Source organism: Theropithecus gelada, chromosome 2 (genome assembly GCF_003255815.1).
Source record: "Theropithecus gelada isolate Dixy chromosome 2, Tgel_1.0, whole genome shotgun sequence".
Classification (NCBI taxonomy): domain Eukaryota; kingdom Metazoa; phylum Chordata; class Mammalia; order Primates; family Cercopithecidae; genus Theropithecus; species Theropithecus gelada.
In genome coordinates this window covers 32,918,562-32,935,430 of record NC_037669.1, presented here as the reverse complement: position 1 = coordinate 32,935,430, position 16,869 = coordinate 32,918,562, and the positions used below count along the sequence as shown (strand labels likewise).

The 16,869-nt window shown below is 37.4% G+C and overlaps 1 protein-coding gene across 2 annotated transcripts in view; it reads left to right on the top strand.

Moving 5' to 3' along the window:
- LOC112618837 (cell surface glycoprotein CD200 receptor 1) overlaps positions 1-15,668 on the top strand; it is a 36,158-nt gene extending 20,490 nt beyond the window's left edge. Inside the window, exons 2-8 of one of the 2 annotated variants that reach the window (XM_025376369.1) lie at positions 1,907-1,975; positions 6,992-7,057; positions 8,852-9,169; positions 9,293-9,544; positions 13,177-13,285; positions 13,831-13,876; positions 14,563-15,668. In XM_025376369.1, coding sequence (XP_025232154.1) covers positions 1,907-1,975; positions 6,992-7,057; positions 8,852-9,169; positions 9,293-9,544; positions 13,177-13,285; positions 13,831-13,876; positions 14,563-14,685 — 983 coding nt within the window. In that variant the 3' untranslated portion in view covers positions 14,686-15,668. The remainder of the gene's footprint in view (positions 1-1,906; positions 1,976-6,991; positions 7,058-8,851; positions 9,170-9,292; positions 9,545-13,176; positions 13,286-13,830; positions 13,877-14,562) is intronic. The other variant, XM_025376370.1, reaches the window with a different exon arrangement.
- The last annotated feature ends 1,201 nt before the right edge of the window (positions 15,669-16,869 follow it).

The following is a 16,869-nucleotide window of genomic DNA, read 5'->3' as shown; positions in this document are numbered from 1 at the left end:
GCCTTTGTAATCATGATTTTATGGACTTGCCATTCGATCTGCTTTTTTAAAAGTTTGTCTCTCAGTGCTCTTGCAATAACATGGCTTAAACTCACTTCAATTTGGGTTAATTTGGGTTGTGTATCTATCCTAGCATATTTCTTAGGCTCTAACCCTTGATTTCTACTCATAGCAGTAAGGCTTACTTGCACTAAGATTCATAATTGGGTAACTGAAGCAACTTACTAGCCAGGAAGTCTTGGTCAAATTGCTTAATCACTTAATCTACATTTCTTTATCCGTAAAATGAGAATAATAATATCTGCTAGTTATGGAGAGATGGAAATAAAGAACATAGGCAAATTACCCAAAATCTATTCCTATTATACTCATTCAATAAATTATCTTGAAAGAACAGTTTGTTAAAGAAAATGGCAGCTGAAAGGGGCACTAGATTCAAACTTTTTCCAGAGAAACACTGAGCATTACATTTTACTCCAAAATGTGTCTCTTTGCTAGTCAGATACACTCACTGTAGATAAGCTACGAGTGTATCTTTTCCTTATGAACACATTCTAGGAGCTTTGTGCCTTGCACAGTTAGAGCCTGCCAATATCCAGCCTCAACTCCAATTATACATCCAGATTTTCTCACTTCATGGCAATACTAAACTATTTATAACTCTTGTAAATTTGTATTTGGCTTTGTACCTCCTTTAAATGCCGTTATTTTTGTTTGCATTTTCCCTTCTGTCTTCTTGGAAAACTCCTTATGTACTTAGATCCAGCTAAAAAATTACTTATTATAGGAAAGCATGCCTAATCTCTTACTCCTGTTTTCCTAGAATTTAAACATCTCTTCTTTTAAACTTCTGTACATCACATGCAGCTTCGATCATTGCACTGAAAACTTTGCATTGTAATTGTTTCCCTAGCTGCTGCCTCTCCTGGATCTTAAGCTCTTGGAGAAAAGGGGGTATTGTTTATTATGATGTCTCTGTGCCTAGCAGAGTACTTTGCCAATAATTGCTGCTTAAAAAGATGTGTACTACCAGTTCTCACTAAGAGCTTGCCTTGCAGAAATGTGAACTTAATAGGCCATTATCTGTATCACGGGTCTCCAACCCCGGGGCTGCAGACTGGTACCAGTCCTTGGCCTGTTAGGGACTGGGCTGCACAGCAGTGGGTGAGCGGCAGGTGAGTGAGAATTGCGGCCTGAGCTCCACCTCTTGTCAGATCAGTTGGAGGCATTAGATTCTCACAGGAGCATGAACCCTATTGTGAACTGTGCATGCCAGGAATCTAGGTTATGCATTCCTTATGACAATTGAACTAATGCCTGATGATCTGAAGTGAAACAGTTTCATCCGAGAACCATCACGCTCCCTTCTCCCTTGTCCATGGAAAAATTATCTTCCTCAAAATGGGTCCCTGGTGCCAAAAAGGTTGGGGACCTTTTTCCCATCATAGATTCTATGATGTGATTTCAACAATGCTTAGGAAAATCCTTTTGTTCCATACCAGCATCCAATCAATAGTCCCCACTAAACTATTTTTGCCTCCTCATTGGTGCTTGAAAAGCCTGTAAAAGATAGTAAAATAATTTCTTCCACACTCAGAGATAGACTAAATGCATATAAGCCTGGAAGAAGACTTGAATATAAAGCAAGAGTGGGGGGAGGGTAGTGATGGGCACTCTGGGCTTGAAGCAGGACTATGCCAGAGTCAGGAAGAGCAAGTCAAAAGTTTATAGTGGGACAAATTTTGCCAAGACTTTTGCTTGGCTGTCATAATTTCGATATTCATTGGTAACTGCAATACAAAAATAGTCTGAAGAATGTGAAAAAATATGATTTTAACTAGGAGTCAGATCTATTAATGCATGTTTCTCTCTCCCCCGATGTCTTTTTCAAAATGCATATATTCAGAAGCGGAGGGTGCTGCTCAATCAAACAACTCATTAATGCTGCAAACTAGCAAGGAGAATCATACTTTAGGTAATGTCCATCTTTTAATAATAATTCTAGTAGGGGAGTGCTTGATGTCCATATAAGTTTTACATTTCAGGATCTTGAATTGTCTCATGCATTATCTGTATTATCTAAATGATATTATATTTAAGAGTGTTGATGAAATTTTCATTCTGAAATGATTTCTATGCTTATTTGGTACCTATTTTAAGAATGGGATCACTAAACAAAACCATGGCCTATTCAAAAAATTTGTTATTCAACTTTTGAAACCTAGATTATTATCCCAGAGCACTTTTTAATAAGCAGGTCTTAATAGGTGTTAATGATTTATTTTCTATATCGTCTCTCAACCCTATTGTCTCCAAAATTTTTGTTTGCCTTTATAATTAACATTGAAACAGAAAAGAAAAGTTAATAGACTTTATTTTTTTAGAGAAGTTTTAGGATCATAGCACAATTGAGTACCGAGATTGAGTACAGAGATTTCCCGTATAACTCTGCCCTGACACATGCAAAGCCTCCCCCATTATTAACATACCCGACTAGAGTGGTACATTTGTTTCAGTTAATGAGCCTACATTGAAACATCATCATTATCCCGTTATAAAAGTCCAAAGTTTGCATTAGGGGTCACTCTTGGTGTTGAATACGAATGTTTTCAGGCAAATGCATAACGACATGTCTCCACCATGGTAATATTTTACAGAGTAATTTTATTGACCTAAAAATCCTCTCTATTCTACCTATTCATCCTTCCCTGCCTGCTAACCCCAGGCAATCCTGATATACTGTCTCCATAATTTTGTCTTTTCCAGGGTGTCATGTAATTGGAATGTTATAGTATGCAGCATTTTCAGACTGGCTTTTTTCACTTAATAATATGCATTTAAGTGTCCCTCATGACTTTCCATGTCTTAATGGCTCTTTTTTTTAAAGTACTGAATAATATTCCATTGTTTGACTATACCACAGTTTGTTTATTTGCCTGGTAAAAGACATCTTGGCTGCTTCCAAGTTTTGGCAATTATGAAAAAAAGCTGCAATTAGCACCCATGCACAGGTTTTTGTATGGATGTAAGTTTTCAACTCTTAGGATAAATACAAAAAGCATGATTGTTGGATTGCATGGTAGGAGATTGCTTAGTTTTGTGAGAAACTGCCAAACTGTCTTTCAAAGTAGATGTATCACTTTGCATTCCTGCTACCAATTAATGAAAGCTCCTGTTGCTCCACTCCTCGCCTTTGGTGTGTGGTGGTTCTCACTGTTGTTTTAATTCGCCTTTCTCTGATGACATATGATGTAGAGCATCTTTTTGTATGCTTATTTTCTATAAATATATACATTTTCCATATATATCTTCTTTGGTAAAGTGTCTGTTAAGATTTTTGACCTGTTTTTTAATCTGGTTGTTTGCTTGCACATTGCCGAGTTTTAAGAGTTCTTTGTGTGTTTTGGATAACAGTCTTTTATCGGCTATGTCTTTTACAAATAGAGTTGGCCCTCTGTATCCATGGGTTTCAAATCTGTGGATCTAACCAATCATGGATTGGAAATACTTGGAAAAAAATCCACAAAGTTCCAAAAAACAAAACTTGGATTTGCCTTACTACATTGAATCCACAGGATGTAGTGATATACAGGCATTGTATTAGGTATCATAAGTAATCTAGCGATGATTTAAAAAATACAGGTTATAATTATTTTCTTTGCTTCTTGTTAGGTAAGGTGTTCTTCCCCTCTGGCTTCTTTCTGAAGTATTTCTTTACATTTGATTTTCTGTAATTTGAAAATAATACATCTAGATGTAGGTTATTTTTGGCATTTATTCTGCTCGGCGTTCTCTGAGTTTCTTGGATCTATGGTTTAGTGTCTGACATTAATTTGGAGAAAATTCTTAGTCATTATTATTTAAAGTATTTCTTATTTTTTTTCATTTTTTAAGCTACAATATAGCAACTTTTCAAAAACAAAATTTGAAATAAGTTAAAACTATTGTGATTGTAAAAAATTCTATAGAGCTCAAGGGAAGGAATGCATGTTGGTCTCAGAAATTATGGAAGTAGAAAGTTGAACTAGATGAGGACTCTCATCTCGGTTCCTCTCCTGCTTCTGCTTTATTTACTTATTTATATTAATTTTAACTGACACATAATAATTGCACATATTTATAAGGTACATAGTAATATTTTGATACATACAATTTGTAGTAATGAAATCATGGTAACTGGCATATCCTTCACTTCAAACATTATTTCTTTGTGTTGGGACCATTCAATATCCTCTTCTAGCTCTTTGAAAATATGTGATATATTATTGTGAACTATAGTCATCCTACAATACTATAAAACAATAGAACTTGTTCATCCTACATAGCTATAATTTTGTGCCCTTTAAGAAATTTCCTGTATTCCCCCCTTTCCCCTACCCTTTGTAGTCTATAGAAGCCTGTGTTCTGCCTTTTACTTCTATGAGACCAACTTTTTTTAAGCTTCTGCATAGAATGAGAACATGTGATGTTTGGCTTTTTGTTCTTGGCTTATTCCATTCAACATAATATCCTCCAGTTCCATCCATGTTGCTGTGAATGACAAGATTTCATTTTTTATGGCTGAATAGTATTCCATATTTTCTTGCTTTTTCATGTTTGATGTGTTTCTATGTTGATACCTACATATCTAGTGCAACTGTCGCCTCTTCTAATTTTATGGTGTGGGCTTCTTAAGAAAAAGCTCATTCATATGTAACCCATTCTAGTGATGTTCGCAAGCATCCCTATGACCTAGGTGGTGAGAGTTTGTGGCAGCAGTGGCACAGCTTTGCTGGGAGTTGGTTTGCCAGCCTGCTTTTCAGGTCATGGGTGCTTGTGTGCTCATGGTGGGTTGCTCCACTTGGCATCTGGCTTGCTGGGTTTGGGACTATGGGGCTCTTATTCTGGCCAAGGGCACAAGCACATGGTTGCTTGGCTATCCTCAGGGCATGTCTGCCAGGAGTGAACCCACTGGGCTGTTTCTTAGGTTTTGGAGTGGGTGGGCAGCCCCTCAGCCAGTCTGGGGGGAATGTCTGCTGCGAGTGGGCCACCGGGTTATTTCTCAGGCTCCGGGCACAGGTCCCCCGCTGCTCCGCTGCTCTATAGGTATGTCCACCAGGGGCATGCCTGCTGAGTTGTGTCTCAGATCCTGGGTGTGAATACACCATCTGTCAATCTAGGGTTGTGTTCAGGGTAGGGGCCCCTCGTCTGTTTTTCAGGCCCAGGACATGAGCATGCAGACACTCAGCTGGCCTGGCTGAGTTTCCACTAGGGGTGGATCCACTGGGTTGTTTCTTAGGCTCTGGTTACAGGCACGGGGCCCCTTGGTAGGCCTGGGGTTATGTTTGCCAACAGCGAGCTCGTGGGGCTGTTTCTCAGGACCTGGGTGTGATCTTGTGACTGCTGGGCTGGCCTGGGGGGATGTCCCCTGGGAGTGGATCTGCCCTGCTGTTTCTCAGGCCCTGATTGTGGGTATGGAACCGATGTGTAGGTCTGGGGGTGTGTCCTCTGGGACTGACACCCTTGACAGTTTCCCAGATCCCGAGTGTGGGTATGGGGCTGCTGATTAGTCCCGGAGGTGTGTCTGCCATGTGGAGGGCTCGCAGGGCTATTTCTCAGGCCTTGAGTGAGGGCATGGGGCTGCTGGGGAGGCCGGGAGACACGTCTGTGGGCGTGTTTGTTGGGGAGGAGGCACAGGACTGTTTCTCAGACCCTGGGCGAGGATGCATGTACACTCAGCTGGCCTAGGGTTATGTCAGCTGCTGGGTCCTCTCAGAGGGCATGCAGTGGTTTGGTCAGCTCAATGGCAGGTTTGTCCTGGTAGGACTGCCAGACTGTTTCTCCGGCCGGAAGTGTGGGGAGAGGGGATTGGTTTCCCTACTGTGCAGGACCAGAATCACAGCCAATCCTGAGCCCAGGCTCCATGCAGCAAAGGTATAGCCAGCTGGTGGGCTGGAGAGGTACAGTGGCTACTTGTCCCCAGGACAGGGTGTACTTCAAAAGTGGCTCTAGTCCATGATGGCCCCTTGCTGCTGCAGCTTGGCTCACAGAGAGTGGGTGGGAGGTAGCAGGTGCATACATTGTGCCCCTTATCTGGAGGAAGGCAGCTGTGTGAATTCCTGGTAGCACTCCAAACTAGGCTCAGGGCTTGTGAGGACTGTGAAATTCTCTTGAAGTAACTCTTTTTGGTAGCTATAGGGGCTGGTGGGGTTCTTCTGCTTATGTTTTCCCTGCAAGAGGAAGTCCCTCCTGAGCCTGGAGCAGTCCAGGAAGAGGATGTGAGAGGATGGGGTGCCAGAGGCAGGGTGCTTTTATGCTTCCTTCCTGAGCTTCTGATGACCACAGGCACCTCTCCACTCCTTTTCTGCACTCCCGCACTCTCCCTTTGATACTCCAGTAGAATCTTAGCTGTCTTTTTATTGCTTTCTTTTCGTGGAGATGTGCACCAGGGCCTCTAGTCAGTCATCTTGCTGACATCTGCTTCTTCTATATTTTTCCCTTTGTACTCTAATACGTAGAAAAAAATGAGAAAGGAACAGAGATGGATGGACCCTTCTCAGTTTTGCCTCTAAAATTCTTGAGAAAGGGCACTGCTGTATTCACCTGGGTGAGGTGCCCAACATTGGACCAAATAACTTTGATTGGGAACTCGTAGCTGAAGAAAGGGATATAATTCGACCAGCTCAGTGAGATGCTCACATGGACTAATCTCCCTGGCTGAGGAAGAAGGATGCAGTAGAGGCAGGTTTACCTTTTTCAAAATAGTTCAAAACCAGGTGTATCATGAAAGAGAAGTTATTGATTAACCACTTATAATTTTCAAGATATTAACACATTTTGTCCCCTAATGATGGCCTGACTTCTAATTTCTGTTTTACAATGATTTTTGTATAATTTTAATTATGGTGAACTGATTGCCTATCATGTTGAATAAGACTTTGTGGAGAGATACTGGCTTCCACTCTGAGTACATAAAATTGATTTCATTTATTCTTCTCTAAATATTTTCTAGCTTCAAACAGTTTATGTATGGATGAAAAACAGATTACACAGAACCACTCAAAAGTACTCGCAGAAGGTAATATGCTTCCTTACTAGTGGCCAGCACTGAGGGATGGAAAGTTGAACTTTCTTAGAAATATTAGCTAATGACCTGACTGGAAGCCAGCCTTATGACTACTTGAAGAACTTGGTGATCTGAGAACTGTGGTATGAGGCATCCTGAATGACCCAACCTCTAGTTGTTCTCCAAACAAGCCATGTTGTTGCTTGTCTCTGAACCTTTGCTATGGTGGAGTGGCGGAAGGAGCATGGATTTAACTACCTTTCAGATCTATGTTAAAGTATTACTGCTTTCTTCATCTAGTTATGTACTTATTAATTGGCTGTGAAATGCAAGGGCTAGAGTACAAACCACATAAGAGACAGGTGACACCAAAACAGGATAGGAGAGATATCAAATGCAGGGTTTAGCAAAAACATCCTTCATCCACATAAAGGTTTGCCCCTCTATAGCTGATTCTGCTTATGCTATAGTGATGAAATCACTGACACTCACCTTTGTTACAAGTGAGTATTGACAAATACTTTGGTGGACTAATCACCTCTCAGCAAACCCTTACAAAGTCACTGACACATTGTGTGAATTTTTGGGATGCGTGAGGTTCTACGTTGGAAGATGCTTGTAGGATGCAGGGCTTAATTTTTCCTTTAAATGATGGACAACAGGGATCAACTTACACCTTTATTGTTGATAACTGGATTGAATATACAGAAATAAAACCTGTGAGCTAAGTTCACATCTGAACTATCTGAAAGTATATGTGTGACTAAATAGGAAGGAATGAAAACTCATCCAAAGGCTACATTTGATAATGTCATAAATTTGCAATAAAATATTTTTTATAAAAAATGTCTAAAGAAAAATAAATCTTGTTTTTTTAAAATTATATATCACACTACATTTTCACAAGAAATAAATATTTCTAAGCATCTCTTATCACTAGGCATTATCATTTTTCATTTTTATGGGATGACTCAACTGGTGGAATAATAGTTTTTTTTTTTTTTTTAAAGATCTGTAGATTTCACTGACTTTGTGATTCTTTAAAAAAAAAAAAATGGGCCGGGCGCGGTGGCTCAAGCCTGTAATCCCAGCACTTTGGGAGCCCGAGACGGGCGGATCACGAGGTCAGGAGATCGAGACCATCCTGGCTAACCGTCTCTACTAAAAAATACAAAAAACTAGCCGGGCGAGGTGGCAGGCGCCTGTAGTCCCAGCTACTCGGGAGGCTGAGGCAGGAGAATGGCGTAAACCTGGGAGGCGGAGCTTGCAGTGAGCTGAGATCAGGCCACTGCACTCCAGCCTGGGCGACAGAGCAAGACTCCGTCTCAAAAAAAAAAAATGAACTTAAAACAATTTCTAGCTAGTTCAACCCAAATGCCATATTAGTTACTTTAAAAGAAAGCACTATATATTAATACATACTACATTTATGTTTGTCTGAAACAAAAACCTTGGAGTAGACTTTTTTGTTCTCACCAAAGCTGAGGAGGAGACAGCCACATCACTAATTACAATTCCCTTTGTTTCTAGATATTAAAACTTCTGAATTAATATCAAAAATACTTTATTATATATAATATTTCTAATGATACATAATACAGGAGAAAATTGGTTAATCTCTAGATTGGGTTCCATATATTATTTATATCGAGAATTTTAATTGTTTATGAAGATCTAGTATTTTTGGAATAAGATCACCAGCAAAGTTATGTTCTAATGTAACTTCATATGTTGTGGATAAATGTAACACATGAAGTTCTTTATCAAGCTTTTCTTTTATCATTCTCTTTTCATGTATGCGTCCAGTTAACATTTCATGGCCTGTACAGATGGCTAGAAATGCTGTGCTTTGTTGCCCTCCTATTGCGTTCAGAAATTTGATCGTAATAACATGGGAAATAATCCTAAGAGGCCAGCCTTCCTGCACAAAATCCTACAGGAAAGAAACAAATGAGACCAAGGAAACCAACTGTACTGATGAGAGAATAACCTGGGTCTCCACACCTGATCAGAATTCAGACCTTCAGATTTACCCAGTGGCCATCACTCATGACGGGTATTACAGATGCATAATGGCAACTCCCGATGGGAATTTCCATCGTGGATATCACCTCCAAGTGCTAGGTAAGGAGCATCATGTATTGTGGTATTTCACATCACCTGATTTGTGACTGAAACAAATATCTCTTTGAATTCCATACACTTTATGTGAAAACTGAAGCATTTTTCCCCCTTTCCTCTCTGCAGTTACACCTGAAGTGACCCTGTTTCAAAGCAGGAATAGAACTGCAATATGCAAGGCAGTTGCAGGGAAGCCAGCTGCTCAGATCTCCTGGATCCCAGCGGGGGATTGTGCCTCTACTGAGCAAGAGTACTGGGGCAATGGCACAGTGACTGTTAAGAGTACATGCCACTGGGAGGGCCACAATGTGTCTACCGTGACCTGCCATGTCTCCCATTTGACTGGCAACAAGAGTCTGTACGTAGAGCTACTTCCTGGTCAGTAATTCTTTTAGTTTTATTTTTGATTTTTTTCCATTCTTTTAAAGGAGTTAAGAAAAAAAAGTGTGCAAATACATTTTATTTGAGGATGCTCTCTCCACTGTTCATTTTTATCTCTTCCCTGATCAAAATAAAGAGATGTGTTTAAGAGAATAATACAGACATTTGTTGTAAAAAGTCCTTTTTCAGAATGCAGCTTAATTCTGTTAGTAATGTTCACTTCTATGCTAGTAGTTAATTGGCATGAGTAGTATACTTTTAAAAATAATACTTATGGCTTATTGAAAGATAAAGTATACTTTGAAGCATGTAATTATGGTTTCATTAGAAGGATACATTCACTCATAAGTTGCTTTTATGAATTTTTAGTTTGGTGTAATTTTGTTTTCTGGACTTTTCATCACTGAATTTCTTAAATGTCTTATAACAACATCTATGGTTCATTTAATCACTGTTTAGTTTATTTACTCTCTGCTCTCATCCTACTCTCATTTCTTGTTATTTAAAAACTATTAAATATCAACAAACATATTTAAAATGCAATTGTTCTGTAAGGCTTCATGAAAAACATTAGCCCTACCCCTGTCTTTCCAACCCAATTGCCATTTCCATTAAACTCCCCTGGGGTAAGTACTTTCAAATTTTACAGTGTTTCTTCTAGTAATTAGTGCCATTTTTATACAACATGCTCATACTACTATTTCCTACTGTATCAAATTTAGACATTATGTAATCTCAACTTCTTGTGGTAGATGAGGATTTCACATTACCTTCTTCCTTTCCTTCAAACTTCAATTGAGGTAATACAGTTTTTCATTAAATAGCCTATGTTCCCATTAATTTGAATATTTAAGTACTGTTAAGTGCTTAAATATCAAGAAATACACTCATGCTTTCACTTTCAAATGACTTTTTTTCTTGGACTTCATAAGTGCTTTACCTTTTTTGTTTCCTTAAGAACGTATGTACCTATTGTGAACTATCACTAAGCCTACTGACAAAACTAGAGAACTCCTTAGTAATATATTTTCCACATAGTCAGATTTATTAGGTAATCTGTTAGTTCTATTTTTTTCTCAAAGTCATTCCTTCTTGAGTTTTTTATATGTGCTTGGTCTGATCTCTCCTGATTGGCCTCTAGATCTGCTGTACAGCTATTGTCCTGGACACTCTCATCGCCTCAATCCTCTACTTAGCCTATGTCTATTTAATCTGAGTTTCTTCCGTCTTCTATACATTTGTTTGTTTTTAACTCTTTCTTTCATACGTGAGACTTTTCTTAACTCTTTGGTAATCCTTGGGTATGGATTCATTTTGAAGTGAGTACTAATGAGCTACCTGGAAGCTCTACTAGTTAATGGTTGGATTTGTCAACAAGTTAGCTTCAGCCCAGTGAAAAGGAGCTAAGTGATTTTTAATAACTAGAGATTTGTTATGTATCTGAAGGCCTTTTCTCTGGGGCTGTTCAGGCTCTGCAGAAATTAACTCAGAGTTTCTGGCCTTGGAGAGAGAAGCCTGACTACCAGTGTTTGGGAAGGGAGGGAGCAGTGTGTGTATATGTGTGAGTGTGCATGTGAGTGTGCCACTGTTGAGAATCAGACTTTCCTTTATATCTCTCTTCAGTCTGGTATTTCATTCTCACCCTCCCTGATGTCTGGATGCTTGACTTTGGAGTCTCTCCAGGTCATCTTCTCTAGGCCAATCTGCTAATCTCCCCTTTTTCTGCCGGCTGGGAAATGTGTGCTACATAAGATGGGGCGGGAGACAACAGAACCTACCTGTTCTCAAGACAAGCTTTCAAAGAAGATCTCAACTTTTAGCCCCACACTTCACCCCTCCACATACTTGTTTTTCTATATTTGATGCTTCCTACTCTAGAGTTTTCCTGGAGTTTTGTGTGTACTAAGGTTTGTATTTATTCTATGTTGTAAATCATTAGCCAGTTTTCTATTCATTTCTCACTTAAAAACAGTTTGAAATCTTTCATCTGTTCTTGTCTTCATCCCTCTTCTCTTTGTCTTTGCAGATCTACACTTAAAACATTCTTTTTACTAACATTTTAGCAAGTTTTAATGAGGGAGAAGAGAAAATCTCATGTGTTGAAACCACCGTTTTTTTATATCTAACATTTAAGTCATATGTGTGGGGATTTTTGAGTTTAGCAGTATTTACTGAAAACAGCAGTTGTGCCTCGGTTATGTATGAAATATCACTGTTTCATATTACAATATGATGTCAGATTTATAGTGTCTCAGAATTGAAGGGAACTTCTCATTCAAATTCCTATGTAGTGCAGGGATCTCCTTGATGTCTTTCTTGCATGGTGGATCTTTAGCCTCTGCTAGTACACATTCAATGAGAGAGAGCTTAGTAGTGTGAAAGCAAGGGTTTTAAAAAATGTTGTTCTAAACAGTGAAACCAAACATTTCACTTTCATATAACATATGGAGAAATTCAGTATTTAAAAACATCAACTGTGGAAGGGAAGTGGAAGGACCAGATGCCAGCCTGCTCAGTCTCCACTTCATCTCCTTCTGCTGCCCCTGAGCTATATTCATGCAACACCAGGAGCATAGTTTGCAAATCATTGCCTCTCAGGCTGACAGTTCCTTTGTTGACTTGCACACTTGTCAGATAGAGTTTTGTATTGCTGTCAACAGCTAATAAATAAAGTTCCTGCTATGTATTCATTTTAGTTTCAATGCCCTGGGAGAAAGATGACTTCAGAATTAGAGTTACTTTTCCAAGTATCTTCCTTACAACTGCCCATTTAGTTGGAGGAGAGAAACACTCTACTATTACAGAGTGGTAGGAATTCACCACTAATCAATCTTTAAAGCAACACAATCCTGATATAAGGTGATGTCTTGCTGAAAACTCTGGAGTCTGTATTGAAAAAGCAGTTTTATTTTAATAATTCTCAAACTATTAATGGGTCAGAAGTGTTGAAAATGAAACTACAGATATGAATTTCAGGTACTGTGAGACATCATGAAACCATCTATATAGATAGATAGATATGGATATAAATATAGATAACTTTATTCTTAGTAGAGATTAAGTTTTAGAGCAGTTTTAGGTTCACAGCAAAATTGAGTGGAAGTACAGAAATTTCCCATAAATCCCCTGCTTTTGCCCATGCCCAACCTCTCCCACCTACACCTGTGCCAGACTGTTACATTTATTCGAATTGTTGAACCTCCACTGATACAACATCACCACCCAGTAAAGTCCATACTTGACATTAGAGTTCATTCTTGGTGTTGTACATTCCATGGGTTTGCACAAACGTGTAATGACATGTATCCACCAGTATAGTATTATACAGAACAGCTTTATTGTCCTACACGATCCTCCTTGCTCTTCCTATTCCTCCCTCCTTTGTCACCACCAGATAATCAATAATTTATTGACTATTCCCTAGTTTTGTCTTTTCCATAATGTCTTACAATTGGAATCATATAATATGTAACCTTTCCAGATTGGCATGTTTCACTTAGTAATATACATTTGAAATTCCTCCATGTCTTTTTATGGTTTGATAGCTCATTTCTTTTTAACACTGAATAATCAGATAGTACATTATTCGGATTGTACCACATTTGAGCCATATATTTTTCTGTCTATAGTTCCAGGTGCCAAAAAATCAGCAAAATTATATATGCCATATGTCATCCTTACTATTATTATTTTGACCATCGTGGGATTCATTTGGTTATTGAAAATCAGTGGCTGCAGGTATTGACTGATGAATGTTTTCTTTTTCTTCAGCTTTATTAGGCTAGAAAAGAGTCAGAAATATGGAATTGATTGTATTGGGTATATTAGGATGTTAACATCAAATGTCCCATAATCAAATCTTGAAGGTGTTAGACTTGGACTACTTTGAATGATGAGAGAGACTTTGCTAGGTTGATTTGGCACAGAAGCATGGAAAATTAGGCCATTTAGGGCAGGATCTTGGGAGAGAAAATGCATGTTAATTTTTACATTTGGGTAAATAATTACAATTCCTTTATGCAACAAAGAGGAGTTGTTACATGCATTCAATTGCATCAAGCTTCTATTGCATAATTTCAGTTTTTCAAAATCCAGAATATTCTTATTTGGGGATATTAACCATGAGCAGTATTCTTCACTTATTTCTAGTGGTTTCTTTCTGATTTATTATGGCTTCTATCAAAATTAACCACAATTGTCAATAGTATACTGTCTTATTTTCCCATTTTCAATCTAAACAATGACGTTTCCTCCATTCACTTCAATTTATTTTATTTTTGTAGAAAATATAATTTGAATAAAACAGAATCTACTTCAGTTGTTGAGGAGGTAAGATAAAAAAGAGTAATTGCAAACTTAAGCCAATAGTCTGAAAATCTAGCAACATAATCTGTAGTTTGTATCAGTATTAGTGTTTCAGTTGAAAAACTAAAACAATTCTGATTTACAATGCTTATATGTGTGATTACTTTGTTAATTATCTATCAAATACTATTTATACATCACTCTAGATCCACATTTTCACTTCATGTACTATATCCTAATACATATGATGCTTGTCTCCTTTGGACTGTAATCTTTAGAGAAAATGAATTGGTGTTTCTTGTCACCAATTTGAAAGCATCTCTAATTCCTGACTTTTCCTTTTCAATACTATCATTATGTTTCTCTTACACAAACTTAAAACATATCCTGCTCCTTAATCTCTTATTGTAAGTAGCTTACTAAGTCTCCAAAGCTCTCCTTTGGAGTACTTCTCATATCACTTCATTCATCTCCATTCCTGCTTTCACAGAGCCATTATCTCCACACAGAGACTTACGTAGTTAACAAATACTTTTTGATAAAATGATAGAACAAAGCCTGCTTTTATGTTTATATAGGCCCAGAAACACAATTATAAGCACTCTTGAGCACCTGTTAGAAATACTAAAGCTATGGGAAACTGTTACAAAAATACAGATAGTTTCTATAATGATTTTTTGAATTGATTTTAACTTTGAGTTCTTTCTTAGGATGAAATGCAGCCCTATGCCAGCTACACAGAGAAAAACAATCCTCTCTATGATACTACAAACAAGGTGAAAGCGTCTCAGGCATTACAAAGTGAAGTTGGCACAGACCTCCATACTTTATAAGTTGTTGGACTCTAGTACCAAGAAACAACAACAAACGAGATACATTATAATGACTGTCTGATTTTCTCACAGTTCTGGAATGAAGACTTATATTGAAATTAGGTTTTCCAAGGTTCTTAGAAGACAGTTTAATGGATTCTCATTCATATCCTTGTATAATTGGAATTTTTTATTCTTGGGTGCTACGAGCTAGTTCTCTGAAGAACTGATGTTATTACAAAGAAAATACATGCTCATGACCAAATATTCAAATTGTGCAGGGCAGTAAATAATGAAACCAAATTTCCTCAAGAAATAACTGAAGAAGGAGCAATCGTGAACAGTTTCTTGTGTATGCTTTCAGAATATTTTAATGTACATATGACATGTCTATATGCCTATGGTATATGTGTCTATTTATATGTCTATTTACATATACATACACATATCTTTGTCAAGGCATCAGTGGGAGCAATACACTGCATTACGGTTCTATGCATATGAAAACCTAATAATACAAGTCTTAGAGATCATTTTATATCATGACAAGTAGAGCTACCTCATTCTTTTTAATGGCTATATAAAATTCCATTGTATAGTTATATCATTATTTAATTAAACACAACCCTAATGATAGACATTTAGATTCTTTTAAGTTTTGTTTATTCCTTTTAAGTTTTGTTTGTGGTATAAACAATACCACATAGAATGTTTCTTGTGCATATATCTCTTTGTTTTTGTTTGAATATATCTCTAGGATAACTTTCTTGAGTGGAATTGTCAGGTCAAAGGGTTTGTGCATTTTACTATTGATATATATGTCAAATTGTGTTGAATATATATGTCAAATTCCCTCCAACATTGTTTAAATGTGCCTTTCCCTAAATTTCTATTTTAATATCTGTAAGATTCCTGTTTCTACAGTTGCCACTTTCTCTTTTAATCAACCAGATTAAATATGATGTGAGATTATAATAAGAATTATACTATTTAATAAAAATGGATTTATATTTTTGGTCGTGTTCGTAAGAGAGTGAATGCACCTGTGAGAACATTAGCTTCTTCTGAACTCATTATATCTCTACAGAGGCGTTGATACTTGATGCCTAACAGTTTTGCAGATGTGCCACATTGGAATTGTGTATTTTTATGGTGTACATTCTATTGTGATATATTTATTGAATAATTAATGTCTATTGACCATATAAGCAGCAAAATATGCACCATAGAGGACATGGGGTATTTATTTATAAAATATGAGCTACATGATAAGCAAGTGGCCATGGGATGGCATGACCCTCCCCTCCATATTTCTGTAGAGCAAAATATTGGCAATGTTTATATGAATCACTTTTAATACCGTGAAATTATTTTTAATTAATAAATATGTCTATTTGCTCCATAGCAGAAAAAACATTAAAAGTTTTTTCGTTATGATAGAAATTAAAACAAAATATATTCATTCTTCAATCATGCCATCTGAGACTTTTAAGACAACTATTTTGTCTTACAAGTATATTTTTCTCCCTCTAGACACATCAGTTACTGTGGACTTTATCCTTAAAGGGACTTTTAGTCTATTTTCGATGTAAAGCTAATCCAATGACACTTGGTGCATGATATTTTTATCAAACCATTTTGACTTGGCTGAAAAGCATTATCCATTAGGTTTCTGCATATAAATATTATCAAGAAATTTTCACAATAGACATCATTACACTGTCCTTGAACTTTATTAATTCTTCAACCAACCCTGGTTGAGCTGAGGCTCATAGTTAGGTTCAAGACTATCTGTTCAAATATTACTGAAAAACAAAGTAAGACAGTACTATACTTACCTCTTAACTTGATAATGTCAAAACGAGCATGTTAAATGATATCACAGAAAAGACTTGAAGATAATTTATAAAAGTTAAATTATATTGTACAGGAAATAATTGTATGAAAATCTCTACTATGGGGCTGGAACATGGTTGAACATTAGAATCATGTAAAAAATTATATATATTCTCCAAATCCATGCTAGACCTGTCAAATTAGAGAATCTAGAGATTAGACCTGGTGTGTCAGCAAGGTCATTCGGGAAGCAGAGGCTGAGATGGAGTTAGGTCTGATTACTTACATAGTCAATTACATTTTACAAATATCATTTTGTATGTCTCATTTGCTGTGCTTTCTCCCCATCCCATTTGTATCTTTTCCTTT